This window comes from Apaloderma vittatum, unplaced genomic scaffold (genome assembly GCF_000703405.1).
Source record: "Apaloderma vittatum isolate BGI_N311 unplaced genomic scaffold, ASM70340v1 scaffold36975, whole genome shotgun sequence".
NCBI classification, from domain to species: Eukaryota; Metazoa; Chordata; class Aves; order Trogoniformes; family Trogonidae; genus Apaloderma; species Apaloderma vittatum.
Window position 1 is genome coordinate 1 of NW_009719492.1, and position 15,416 is coordinate 15,416.

The following is a 15,416-nucleotide window of genomic DNA, read 5'->3' on the forward strand; positions in this document are numbered from 1 at the left end:
AATAATATAATTATAATAATAATTATAATAATAGTGACTTCACAATACTGATTTTCCAGGTTAACTATAATGTGCAAAATCATCTGTCTTTTAACTGGAGAATAGCCAGTATAAAATACTAGAGAATCCTAAACTGACAGGTATCACAGATTAAATTTTCTTTTTTCCAATTTTTTCCCACTCAATTCATGTTGAATGATTGGTAGCTTGAACATCATTAAATTTACAGAGTGAAGGAATAAAGAAAAGTGTGTTGGCAATTGTTTGACGATGTGCTGTTTCATTAGCATTTAGGTCACAAAGTGGTGTGGCTTGATGAACTTTTTAGAGAAGTTGTCAACTGGTAGCAATGTACAAGATGTAAATTCATTATGTTTTAAATGAGACAAGAAAAGTTCAGCAATTAACCTTACATTACATTTCTGAAATTACATTTCTGAGGAAACCAACGGGGCTTCCAGAAGATTAGTTTATTCTAAAGGGTAGGACTTAAGCAGAACAAGTACCTTAGCAACTGTATATATTTACGTGTAGGTAAGGTCACCTTATCTCTGAGAAACAATCACTTTACTGATACTTCTGTATAATTAAAATGATTTATCTGCAGCTTAGGACTGGTGTTAAAATATGCATATGATAATTTTGAAGGTAAGATAGACTGCCTTTTCCCTAAGGTGCTGAAAATAATTAAGCCATATGTTGTGTAAATGTTAGAAGAATGTTACGAGTGCTCTTTGAAAAATATGTCTACACATTTTCATACAATATAGTATGATAGCTACTTTATTTTCATTGTATAGGCTAATAGATCCCAACAGTGTCACGGCTGATTCCAGACCAAATCTGCTTCTTCAGTTCATGGAGGCTGAAAAATAGCAATTAGAGAATTACCTTTGCTAAGGACACTGTGTGACTCAGCAGGATGTTTCTGTACCTTGTTTTCCCTGCTGCACAGGCCTTTACAAGTGCACCAAGAGAAAGCAGTGCTGAGGCTGAGTCCACTTAGATTTGCTCCATCACCCTTTGTGCCACCCTCAGAGATGGAGATTCTTTACAGGAGGGAGAGAAACTGCAAATCCTGAAGAGGTCTGAGCGGGTGTAATTGCTGCCTCGTCTTCCCTCTCACGGAATCGTTAAAAATGAATCCCTTGTAGCAGAAAGGAAATTTGAGATAGGTCGATCCTGTGGAACAGGTGACAGACTGTTGACAGCAGAGGATCTGGCTTAGGGAGATAGACTCTACTTTCTCTTGGGAATCCTCTTACAACAATTCTATGAGTTTGTATGTCGAAGCTGAGATGTGTTGTTACTAATACTTCTGCCATGGCACCTCCTTTGCCTGTCATAATGGAGTGCGGGTTTGTTAATCTCTGCTAAGTATATCACTTTGTGTTGCTTTTCATTCTGGAGATTATTTAACGGCGTGCAACAAAGGGAATGGTTTAGTTAGTCTGGAGTGTGATTCTCTTCCTTTCTTCCCATATATCTTTTTTTTTTTTTCCTGATTTTTTCTTTCTTTTCTGATTTTTTTCCTGGCTTCCTACTGGGTCTTCATTATGTACAAAGTACTGTAAAATGCTTTTAATAACTGCCACAGTGAAAGAACAATCTTCCAGAATCATCAAGTCTTGTTTTCTGATGCATAATAAAATTATAATCCTTTGGCATTTCAAATCAGTATGCTGTACAAGAAAAAGAATCCATGTTACCTGAAAACTTAACCTGTTTATGTCATCAACTGTGTCACTGGATGGTTAGTGAGACAGCTACTGGCAAAAATAAAATAAAACAAAATAAAAAATCATTATTTCTAATAAGAAAAGTCAATCTGTGTGGTGCTGTCAGTCAGTAAAGATGAGTGCAGACCTGCAACTGCTGCAGTGAGGCCAGCTGTAATGCTGCAAACTATTATGATTCCATTAAGGAATTTTTAATGTTCCTTACCTTTTCCGACAGCTAAAAAAAGTGAAAATATTATCTATCTCCTGTAAGCAAAATCTTCAGAGGATTAAAAGAAGGAAGCTTAGACAACAAAATTGAACTAAAATACTTCAAAGGAAACTCCAGATGCAGCCTTTAATATGATTCTGGCAGTTTGTCACTGATTCAGATAAGCACATTTTCCATTGTGTTTCACAAGCATACCAAAATACTTGTTGGTTTGTATTTTTGTTAACATGCAAATTCCAAGTAAAATTGTTGATGTTCTGGTTTTTTGTCCCCTTGCAGGAGTAACAACTGTGTTAACAATGACAACACTGAGCATCAGTGCTCGAAATTCACTCCCCAAAGTAGCATATGCAACAGCTATGGATTGGTTTATTGCTGTTTGTTATGCATTTGTATTCTCTGCATTAATTGAATTTGCAACTGTAAATTATTTCACAAAACGAGGATGGGCCTGGGATGGAAAAAGTGTAGTGAATGATAAGGTAAGTCCTAAGGAAATAGCCTTGTTTCCAGTCAATTGTGCTAAAATAGCTGTTATATATTGTTTTGATAAAATTTGCTATATTAAGAAAGATAATACATGATGCTTTAAATCAAAAGAACGTATATGTGTTTTCTGTCCTGAACAAGAATATATCTGCCCTGATGCAGCTAATATCACTTTGTCTCAATAATCTAGATTTAATTATCAGACATGTTGGTTTTGGTTTCTGTTGGGAACTGAATTGTTTCTTGACTCTTCAGATACAACTGTTTATCTAATTATTCAGAAAATTTAATCTAGATTATAGAAAATAAAAATATTACAGAAATATATAATGTATATTAATTTTCCTGATAACTGAGGTTCAGAAATGCCTATATATGTGAAAACTGTTAATAACAAAATCTAGAGATTTTTAACTTCTTTGGTATTCTGAAACTTATCCCTAGTGATATGTAGAAATTGATTTTTAAATAATTTAAATATCAGTTGTAGCAAATTCTGAGAACTTCTTCACCTATGATGTATTGATGCTCTAAGTGCAAAGAACCACAGTCATGCCTTGATTTTCTGGTATCTATAGTAGTGTAGCTGTGATAGCATGAATAAATTTTAACTTGATAGAATTTCATATTTTGTGAACAAAATGAACTGGTGATATGCCTAAATTTGTGTCAAGCTTTACTGTTTATAGCTTTAGTAACACAGAACAAATGCTAAAGCTGGCTTCTTGTTTTAATTGACTTACTACATTATATAATTTTGTTCCATCCCAGTTCCTGGTTCTACCAATGGAAAATTACTTATTCTGATGCAGAATGCTCTGTTTTCTGTGTTTCTCTGTAAAATAGGATAGAATATTGTTTGCTTGCTAGATAATAATTGTAGATATGAAGCAAAGGTTAATTAACTGACTGTTTCTCAGCACTATGAATGTATAAAGCACAATGCGTAAAGAAGCAAAACTTTCAGTTAACGGCAAAGGAAAATTAAAGGAAATGAATACATTGCTTATAATTACCTGTGGCTTCTGGAAGGGCATGAACTATCAATAGCTTCAGGATCTGTTTCCACATGCTAGAAGTAGGCACCAAATCACTACAAGTTTATCAACATGTCATGAGCAAAGCTTTTCAGATTGGCACAATGTCCTGGCATTGTAAGAATGTAAGGAGTCCTTATAAATTCTATGATCATCCTTTGGCTGTTCCTTTAAATTAGTATAACAGTGTTTTCTCATGATCTTAGGAGTGGCAGTTATTGAACAGCTAGGTACTTATTCCTTCCCTAGAACAAAGTTAGACATTCCATTTTAATATTTATATACAATTCACATGTTCAGTTCTCTATTTTCTTCAAACTGAGTTAACAAAAAGCTAAACTTTTAACATATTCATAGTTTCTCATACAAAAATATGGTTCATCTTTATAATGCAGGTCTCATTAATGGTATTACAGATACCTTTTAGAAACATAGTGGGTGTGTCTGAAAGGAAGGATTAATTAGAGTGTTCCTCTTGTAACTTGATTCGGTAATTTGCTCTTGGTTTTGCCGAATGCATCTGTGCAGCTAAAGCCAGGCTTACTCTTCACCAAATAAAGTGAAATATGTTTCTTCAGTGACAGTCATCTGTGTTCACATTATATGGAAATTCCTGTCTGAGTGCTGACAACATAAAATTTGTGTTACAAGAAAATAGGTGCAGAGACAAGCTACATTTTTTGTCATCCCTTTTTCCTACTCCAGTCAATAAGGAACAATGCTGAATCTCCACCCTATCCCAGGTTTTCTTTTTATATGATACCATCTCCTGTGACAAGTTATTTGGGGCACAGCATCTAACCATGAAGATCCTATCAAGATTTTTAGATGGCCCTAATAAATATCTAATTGGACCTAGTTCAAAACCGAGATTGGAAAATGGGTAGATGCCTCCCAGAGGAAGTAAAAAACTGGAACGCACATGTATGAGAAATGCCACAAGAATTCCCTCACTTGTGCTGCTTCCATTAGATTCAAAATCAAACCAAACCAATACAGCATGATGATTTCTTATATGAGCCAAAAGTTAATTATTTCTTCATCTGCCTAATTCTATATTTTGTAGAACAGATGGACTGAATCTAATATTTATTTGCCTGCTTCTAAATTATATGTGGAGAATCTTGGTACCTGAGAAACTGAAATCCTTCCATTCTTTCCTGTAGATTACTAGAAGTTCCTTGGTTTGGGATTGCTACAAAACAGTGAATCAATTTATAGCATTACAGTTTTATAGCAGAGTTAATCTATGTACCTATACTATGTCTACAAAACTCAAGCCTGTGCTTAGTACCTATACATCCCTGTATCTGTAGACATAGCTTCTCCATTGGACTGCCATTATTGCTGAGGTTGGAAGGGATCTCTGGAGATCGTCACATTTAACTCTGCTACTCCGAGCAGGGTCAGCTAGGGATGGCTGCTCAGGGTCATGCCCAGACAGTTTTTTAGTATCTCCAAGCGTAGAGGCTGCACAACCCCTCTGGGCAACCTCTTGCAGTGCTCAGTCATACTCACAGTAAAACAGGGTTTTTTGGTATGTTGAAGTGGAATATTGTGCATTTCAATTTGTGTCCATTTCCTCTTATCCTTCCACTGGATATCACTGAGAATGGTCTGGTCTTTTTTAGTCTCTCCAACCAGATATTTGAACACATTGATAACATTCCCACCTGAGCCTTCTCTTCACCTGAGCCTTCTCTTCTCCTTCACTGGACTCACTCCATTATATCCATGTCTCTCTTCAATTGGGGAGCCCACAGCTGGATCCAGCACTCCGGATGTGTCTTACCAGGGCTGCATGGAGGGGAACAACCACCTCCCTCTGCCTTCTGACAGCATTCTTTGCAGTGCAGCCCAGTGGGCTGTTGGCCGTTGTTGCTCTAAGGGTACATTGCTGGCTTGTGTTCAAGTTGGTGTCCACCAGGACCTCCTGGGCTGTTTTCTGCAAAGCTGCTTTCCAGTCTGTTAGTTCCAGCCTGTACAGGTGCATGAGGTTATTCCTCCCCAGGTGCAGAGCTTAAATTTCCCTTTGCTGAACTTCATTAAATTCTGTAATTCCATCCCATTTTTATGATCTCCTGTTATTTTTTTAGGTTCTAATCCCATTTTCATTTTTTAAACAATAATTTATGAAAAATAGCTTGCGCTAGTTCCCAGTTTATTTGTCCAACTACTAGGCTGGAGTCCTTCTTTCTCTTAATTGCAATCTCTTTGTGACATTTTTTAAACAACAGTTTCTGAAAAAAATAGCTTGGGCAGAACAGTTTACTTGTCCAACTACCAGGCTGCAGTCTTTCTTCCTCTCAATCGCAATCTCTTTGTGACCTCTGTGTGTGTGTCTATGTATATATACATGTAAACACACACACATTTCTCCAGAATCTCTTAAAAATGTAGACCATTACTGCAATTCCTTTATTTATGGGTGGTATATTACAAGATGTTTCCATAATAGAAATACTAGATTTATGTGCGAAAGATGGCCTTGTTTTCATTCTATTACAATGCCAGGTAATTTTTTTTCTTGCATTCTGCCCATTCACTCCTAGTTCTCTCAAGAGAGGACATTTTAAATGTCTTCCAGTTCTCTTGTAAGGAGCCAGATCCAAAGCAGCTAGAAAAAGACCAATTCTTTTCCAGTTGTCTGTGAAATCACAGTAACAGACCCTTCTTCATGTGACTTCAGTAGGGCATTTGATTGTACAAGAATCCATAATTTTAGAGCATTCTTATGTTACCTGTACCTTCTTTTTGGATAGATTGGAAGTGTCTGTCTTTATATTGGGATTTGTCAGTATGGTATTCCTGGTATTTATTTAAACATGCTCACATCTACTAATTTGTTTCTTTTTCATTTGAAATGTTTTATGAAGTCTATTCTGGCAAATACACACTAAATATTTAACTTCATGCTGTCTTCCAATAGAAAAAAGAAAAAGCGTCTGTCATTAAGAAAAACAATGCCTATGCAGTGGCTGTTGCCAACTATGCTCCAAATATTACCAAGGACTCAGTGCTACCAACCATCTCCAAGAGTGCTACAACTGCAGAACCCAACAAGGCAAAACCAGAAGCGAAGCCACAGGAGGCAAAGAAGACATTCAACAGTGTTAGCAAAATTGACAGAATGTCTAGAATAGTGTTTCCAGTCTTATTTGGTACTTTTAATTTAGTGTATTGGGCTACATACTTAAACAGGGAGCCTGTCTTACTTGGCTTTGCGCCATCAACCTAAAAGCTGAATTGCACCGAGGACTTAAAGCATCATTCTAATCAGATAGGTTGTTTGCTATGTACAGTACGACTAATAACTGCTAATCTGTGAACCATTATGTACAGAGTGTATATAGATGTCTTATCTGTGTATCTCCAAAGGAGGGACACAGTGTTAATTCATGGGTCTGTAAACAGATAGCACCCATGGCAAATATAGCCAGCTCTTTAAAAGTTATACCCAGGGGAGTTCTGTTAAACTAGGGTTCAAATATACAGAATTATATTCTCTCCGTACAATGAAATGAAAGATATCCTACGTAATTATTTAGGAACAGTATTTTTTTAATTTAAAGTTAAAATATTTTTCTATAAAGTAACTAATTCTACTTTAATGAAAGAAACTGTCATTTAAAAAAGTGATTTTTTTAAAAAGGTGTAATTGTTTCATACGATAGCAGTACCCATGTACATATCAGAGTACGGAGGTCGTACAGTTCTACTGTTCACAAACATTCTGAATACTACTTAGACTGAAGAGGTAGTAAAGACTACTGTATGGCAAAATCTACAAGTTTCAAACTTCTGTCCTGTTTGAAGTTGTTAATAAACTCTTCAAATTGATTTCAGGGAAAAGCAAATGTTAATCAAATTTCCAATGTCAACCAACTTCAGCTAGTGAAACTCCTATAGTTTTCACTGTTTTATTTATTTGATGTTGCTAAGCCAGGTCATCTGGTTCAGCAAAGTTGTATTTTTTTGCTTTTTTGATTTTATTCTTAATTGGATTATTGTTAGATTTGGAAAAGCACTCAGAAATTTTTCAGGGTTAAGTATATCAGTAATATAATACACTCTTTTTCCTTGCTTAATGTTATCCCCAAACCTGCCATTAAAATATTTACCTGTATTTGTCCACAAAAGCATTATTTTCAAGGGAAACAAGAACCATGATTTACGTTCAGGAAGTTGTCCATATAATAAAATTTACTGCTGCTTTTGTAAATTGCAACTTTACATTTCGCTAACATAACTTTACAACAACTTTGTATACTAGAAATGGTTTTGCTAAGATTTCAATGTTATTTTTTTAATAAAAGGTCATGCATCATCAGTAGGTATCAACTATATTTCATATACACAAGTATAAAAAAATTGGAGCTGCCATTTGCAATTTTATATGAACATTTAATACTGACCGGTAAAATTGTTTTTCATCTGAGCCTCTGCAAAGATTCTTTATGCCCCTAAAGGCCTGGTAAATCATGGCATAACTAATAATTGTGTACTGTATTTAGATTTTAGTATACTTGGCCAATCAAAAATGTTTTGATTCACACATACATTAGCAGTTATTAGTTGACCTTTAAAAAAAAGATACACCTTTATGATGATGTCTTCTAGTAGAGACATATGTAGTCGTATAGTGTCATTTATTGCAGTTTTGTACAGTACTTGAGTATAGTGCATAAAATAGATATGTTCAGAGTTTAACAAAGTTGTACAAATATTTCTAAAATCAAATAAAAGAGTATCTTAAGATATGGAAATGTGCTAAAAACAATGAAGAGAAACACTGCTTTCATTTGCTGTTTTGTTTTCTTGCTTTTTCTTTGCTTTTAATGTGATTCTGTTTTGTATTTTGTGTGACAGTATAGATGCCAAGGTCACAAATGCATATTATGAATAGAATTATTAGTTAAGACAGAGTTGACATCAGTAAAATAAAGACATTTTGCAAGTTATAAATGAAAGGGAGAAGCATGGACAAGGTGTGTATCCCTTGAAGTCCCTCTAATTAAACTGTCAGATTAAACCTTTCTCATCAACAGTAGTTAAAAAATGAGCACTTTACTCATAGCATTAAAATAAAAATATCCTTATTTTCATATATATATATTTATATATAAATGTAGATCTTCCATGTAACATGGAGATGTGTGCAATAGTGTGATTATGAGCATAAGGCTGGAAGGCAAGCAATAAAAAAAAAGGTTTTTTCATGATATAATTATACATTCTTAAAATGTTTAATTTGTAAATTATAAATTATCCCTTTAACGTCACATTGTCCAGGTATGAATAAACATATAAATATGTACATATGTACAAATGATTGTAAATAGTAGAACTGTAGAAAAATCCCTTCAGTTTTAACTCTGTTTTTGGCAAAGGGCTCTGACTGTATAGTTTAATGGAGGCCCATGCTAAACTGCACTTGAACTTGAGTAGCTCGATTATGTTTTCTGTAGGTCTCCTTCCTGTGACCTAGTGGGAGTTCTTACCTTCTCTTCACATCAGCAAGATCTAGGGACTCTCTGAATCTCACTGAACTAGAGTATGAGAAATAGAGGTTTGTGTTTCACCTTTGCCCACGTCCCAGATATCCCAAACCCTGTGCAGTGTTTAAATAATGTTGTGTATTGCTCCATGCACGACACCGTAGAGCCAGAACTCTCCCCACTACAAGCACGAGTGTGCTCAGAAGCATGTTGGATTGCCTGATAAGGAAGGATTTTTCATCCTTATCCAAGAATGGGACCCTCAAAGGTTTTTAACAGTACAAGTCTCCTCTAACAAGACTTCTCTGGAAGATAACATCTGTAATTCAGAGCTGCATGCAAAAAGCATATCTTCAGTTTGCACAAGAAGCCTGATGCTGTCTCATGATAGTCAGAACTGCTGCTACTGCTTTTATTTGGTATGATTTTTTTTTTCAATCGCTGACCATTTTCTCTGCCCTCTGTGATGCTTAGAGTCAGTCAGACAAAATCCCAAGTGTTTATCACATGCTAAAAATACATTTATCACACATTAATATAGAAAAAGAGACATACTATATAAATTCACTTGGTGAAAAAAATAATACATTTTAAATAGCCACATGCAGTTATTGTGGACATCAGCAAGGCTTCTGAGTGTGTACGCTCCAGAAAAGTTACACTTTCATACTTAGCTCCTTTGGTCTGTGTTAGAGTGAACGCTCCCTGTGGGACGAAGGAGTCTGCTTTATTGTTTCATTACTGAAACACTTATGATGAGTAAACTGACTACATGGAAGTTGCAAATTTGTAAGAATAAAAGGTGTGAATTTGAATATAAAGATTTACTTAAATGCAGGCGTTGTGCAAGGGTCACCAGAATACAACAGTCAGGCCTTCCTTCCATTTAGCATTACAACCTGTGTCTGCAATTTTAAAGCTGGTATCTCAGATTTATGTGCCAAATACCTAGAAGTTTCATTTACTTTGAGTAAAACTTGCTGGTCTTAAACACTTAAAGGAAGGAGAGAGCGTGAATGAGCAAATGCAAGTCACTTTGCTGTCAAAGACTTGCACATGGAATCTACCAGTGAAATTTTAGGTTGACATGTTAATCTAATTTATTTTTCCAGTTATTCTTGGGTCAAGGTGTTGTATTTTATGTGATTTAAGAAATGAATACAATAAATACAATGATTTAACACTGTGATAAACTTCGATTGGAATTATCATAATTCTGAACGAGGTTTATGAAATAGGTTTCCAATGTAGTACTGGGGCACGTAGTTCTGGATGCATGTGGTCAGTAATTTAACAGTAATTTATAAATCAGCATGAAGAATATAGAGATCAGCAGGGCTTATCAGCCAGGGTTGTCTGCTGGAGACTTCTTAACAGATTGCTTTAAAAATACTGGCTTCCAAACTTCTTGATTATGTTGTAGCCAATGAAATTGCCTTCACCTTCCACATCTGGATTAGTTGGATTTGTAACTGCTGCATTGCTGAGCATCTCTAAAAAAATATATGGTAGACTTTCTGAAATGTGAGCTTTAGCTTGGGAGACTACTCAAACCACTGAATATTACTCTAAATGAAGGCGCTAGTCTGCTTGTTTAGTCATAGGAGAGAGCATGAAAGAGCTTCCCTAGACAGCAAACAGGAGCCTTGCTCAATTACATTCCCTTTCCAGTTAATGTAGATAACATATGGGGTTGGTGAGACTTTTTGGAAGTGGAGTGACCAAAAACTGCCTGCATAAAAGCAACTAGAAACATCTGGGAGGAGCTAGGGATGTTATGGGGAAGGAAAGGGAACAGGAGAAGCAGCAAATGGCTTTGTTACTGTGTCAGTGGATTGTGACGTGATTGAGGAAGAAGCCATTGCAGCAGGTAATATATATCTTTGTTTCAGCTTCAGTTCTGAGCCTTCATTACCGTATGTGAGTTGTGGGAAAGTAACTTTTAGAGCATATGAAATTGAAATACTTTCTGTATAGTTCTGCTGTAACCTAAAGGACGTGAGTTGTGCCTTTGAAACCGAGAGGCTTCTGCTGACTGCTTTGTGAAAATTGTGCAATCTTGCGTGCTTCCTGATGTATGGGACTTCTAGGGTGGAGGGGGAAAAGAAGCTTCAAAAATTGAAGTAGAACGTCGTTAGTTCTAGGTTTTGTTTTCTTAAGAGATGTGACTTTCACTTAAGCACAGATAGTCAGAATCCATCTTCCATACCTGTCATTCCTATTCTGAAAGCTTAATGGTGAACAAACTTTTGCCTTGGCCTTTCACAATCTATTGATGAAGTCTATGCTTCTGAATATTTCCATTCCTAACAAATTGGCATGAAAGATGATTTCAGTACAGATATGAAGCGATCATCAGTCTATGCCCGATTATGTGTAGGCACATAATGCCAAAATTTAGAAAGCAATGCAATGGGTTTTAAAGCAGAGGAAGAAAACATTTTAAAATGAGCCCAGAAAGTGAAGTAGCTTCATTTAAAATAAAAAACAGACCACGATAAACATACAGATGTCTAAACACATCTAAATAGAATTTCTGAGTGTGGTATAATTTGATGTCATACATAAAGCTTTTGTCTTAAAGACTTTGAAATGTTGAAATAATTAAGTGAATTTATATGAGTCAGCTCACGCTTCAGCCTCCAGTGAAAGGAATGATTCTTTAGGAAGCAGAGTTTCAGGATTCCTTCCACTTGTTCTCAGTGGCAGAGCCTCTTCTGCTAGAATGCTGTCAGTTTGCAATATAACTAAGACATATCCTTTTAACATTGCCTTCTCTTGATTATGCTTTTTTTAGTCAAGGAAACATCCTCTGCCTCGTTTTTGTAGATAACCCAAACTCCTTAACAACTACAAGTTTTAATTTTATTCTGAATCCAATTGTTAATTCCAGCCGTCTGAGAATCAGTGAGGGACTTCATCACTTTCAATGTTTAGTAGTAGAAGCTAAAGGCTCAAAAGTTTATTTCCGTGAACAGCAGTTGTTAATCACACAAAAAGTTCCTTTTCCTGTATTTTAAACCATGTAAATTTTTAGATTCAGATCTCTTTAGGTGAATCCTTGAACTCTTGTTTCAGAGTCTGTGATTACATCTTACTGGAAGAGGCTAAACTTTGAGAGCTTGATGTCTCTGGGATCAAGGCAAAATTTGCACTGAATTTAAAATGAAATTGATTAGCATCCTCAGGATATTCAACTACATAACTGAAGACTAAGGATTTTTTACAGAAAAGAGCACACCTGGGCTCTACTTTTGGTAGAACTTTAGTTCTTTAAGCCGTGAAAATAAGTCCTTAGAAGAAGAGCCAACGATACTAAAATACAGGACTTGATGTCTGTTTCATTCCTGGTATATATTAATGCCTTTTAAGAAAACTGTGAAAGTGCTGTGAGCTAGGAGTAGGTGATAATACTCGCAGAAAGGAATTTGGAGGATGTTTTAAAATATGCAAGATGATGTATACTCTTCCTCTAGTGTTGGAGTCTACATAAATATATATGAATATATTTTTATTGTTGGATGATTTAAAAGTTATATTTTGCTTTCAATATTTAATTCCTTACATAACATTGTGAATACTTCACTTGATCAGGTGGTCTGGAGCGTGTCTTTATGCAATCAAGGTTTTTAATGATTGCACTGAGTGCTTTCATTCATCTGATACTCAAAGAGGTGAGCTTCAATGACTCAAAGTGTTATATTTGTTTTCCAGTACTTCATCCATCTATCTACGCTGTTGTGGATGGCTGGAAATGGAGAATGGGACAAGATATTGCTTTGATCAACTGCTTTTGATAGTCTTTACTAGGTGTTCATTTTGGCTGAGTTTCTCAGTTTATAGGCTACAGTAGCTTAGCATTAGCACGGAATGCAATGTAGTACTTTACATCTATTAGAATACATATGTACAATATGCACCGTATCTATAAACTGTTAAAAAATCAGTTCCTAAACAGCGCCCTTTCACCCTCTCCCCTTCAAATAGTCACTTTATTAGGAAACATTTGAAGGCACTTTAATTTATTGGAAGTGATTACACTAAATCTTGGTATATTCAATTTAAAAAAAATAATAAAAATAATGTGGAGTCTGATTCAGACATTGTTAGCAATTTCTCAGCTGGGCTGGAGTCAGAGAACATTTACGTACTGAATGACAAATCTACTTTAGTGAGTCACTTAAGCTTGAAAATGTGTAGGAGTTTGAAAATAGATGCTTTCAGAATATTAACAAGAAATAAGGAAACAGGAAGAATGGAACCAATGATTTTAATGAAAAATAAACACCAATCAAATATGCACAGTAAGAAACTGCATGATAAATGTAAGTATACTTAACCTTGAACATCAACAACATATAAAATCTTCTGGGTGACAGTTCACTTATTCAGTAGGTTTCATAGTTATAAATAATTAAAGAGGATGATAATATTCTGTAATTTGTGACCTTGTTTTAACTGGAAAAAGTTGTTACTTTTCTAAAATGTAAAAGAAATAACTGGATTTATGTTTGAATGTGTCACTGCTTGCTGTTGAAGAATATTTATTAACCACATGCAAAATATTGCTTAACATTATCTTTTTGTACTTCTTATTAAAGTTAATTTAAATATAGCACATTTTGTATTTTTGTTTTTAATGCTTTGACAGCCCAAATGTTTAATTCCCCTGATGCCTTTTCCCTTAGGATTTGTCTATGGGGGGGTTGTCTGGTTGGTTTTGTTTGTTTGTATTTAAGTAACCCATTACAGCCTCTATGAAAGTGCTTTTTTATTAAGGATAGAAATTCCCAATTTGTGCAGGCTTTCCTAGGGTTTTCCCTGGAAGGTCATTGCTTAGATTCTACTTGCTTGTACCACAACAAAAGATATTTGGGCCGATGGAAAACAAACTCTACCTGCCTCTGTGAATCAGGACAATATCCTTTGCATCTGTCAGTTAACAAGGTGCAGCAGAAGAGCCCCATGTTTTGGTGCCAGAAGCCAGGAAGCCATAAATGCGTGGCTGGGTAATTGCAGTTGTAGTCCCAAGGGAACGCATCACAGCTCCTGCTTGTGCTTGGTATTCTGGCAGCTGCTGATGGGACAGGCTACATCAGTTAGGTGCCTTATGCACCAGCAATAGCCTTCAGTTCAGAAACAAATCTGTAAAACTCACTACTCCTTGGCTGGGGCCTCTTTGTGCCTCATAGAGTTCACAGTATTGTGTTGCTTGTAGTTCAAATTATTTTTGATGGTTCCGCTTGGGTTTCAGGCTTGTAAACTCTGAGTGTTAAAGGTACCAGCAAATGTATTCTTTGATATTGGAATATTTGTCAGAGAACACAGCATCTTTCTAACTTTTGCTTCGGTCTCCAGATTTGAAGGGAAAAACAAAATGTGAAAAGTAGAAAAGGTCAAGAAATTTCACTTACGTTCTTCAGGTCAAATTGCTGCTTACAGCATATCTCTGACTGTATCCTGCACTAGGATGTACACTCCGTCTGCAGATCTGTGTAGGCTGAGGGAGAGCATTGCCTTTCTGTTAACAGACTTGCTTTTCAACAGCTTAAAATGCCTTTTTTTTGTTGTTTTCTTTTCCCTTCCCTTTTTCTTTGATAGCACACCTTACACAACTAATCTAGTCCTGATCCTGAAGTCCCAGAGAGCCTGTTTTACTGTGTTAGGGACTGACATTGAAGTACATCTCTCTCGGTGATCTCCCATCCTACTACACCACTGTCTCTGACAGCCCCTAAACAGCACACACACTGCATTTTGAGCAACACATTGGGCAAGGTGTGGGCCTGACTCTTATTGCCACTTCAGAACTTGCCATTTCTTTGCCACTGCTCCAAAACAAACAGCCTTCCCTTGAAGTGGTGCTGAGTTTGGCTGACTTATGAAAACATGGGATTCGCTCTGGGATGCTGCCGGCAAGAGGCTGAATGTGGGTGTTCAAAAACGCTGATAGGTAAGTACTGTGTTATCTGGGGATTGCTCCCTGCTTTTCTCTAGAGATCAAAATCAGTAGCTTTTGAGTATGTACCAACAGGATCGAATCTCAGTTGTACAACCAGTACATTTCTTATATATATTCAGTATATTTTCTTATTAAGAGATTTATGACTTATTAGGACACTGCAGATAACACCTTCTGGATCCACTGGATGAATTCAAGTTCCTTTTCATTTCTTTCCCATAAGAGAAAATGTTGTAACATAAAGAAAGGCAACATCCTAATGCCAAGATAGGATGAAGTTACTGGTGAAGAAGCAGTCTGTTCTGCTTGTCTCTTTATACACTTCCTTCTGCATGGATGCAAAAATGTATGCAGACAAAATTTGCTTGGAGGGCAAAATATGCTTGTAACACTCTCTTATTAGCAATTGTCCCAATACAGCTATTGTTCCATTGGAAACCATTTTTCTTTAGTTAGAACATTTTTTTTTTCTGAATCTTT

The 15,416-nt window shown here is 36.0% G+C and overlaps 1 protein-coding gene across 1 annotated transcript; it reads left to right on the forward strand.

The window, feature by feature from the left end:
- Positions 1-2,229: 2,229 nt before the first annotated feature.
- LOC104274887 (gamma-aminobutyric acid receptor subunit alpha-2-like) lies at positions 2,230-6,947 on the forward strand (the record flags this gene model as incomplete). The annotated part of the gene is made up of 2 exons (XM_009870652.1): positions 2,230-2,432; positions 6,406-6,947. Coding segments are annotated over 2 exons (512 nt in total), but the record flags the coding sequence as incomplete, so codon positions are not given.
- Positions 6,948-15,416: the final 8,469 nt, after the last annotated feature.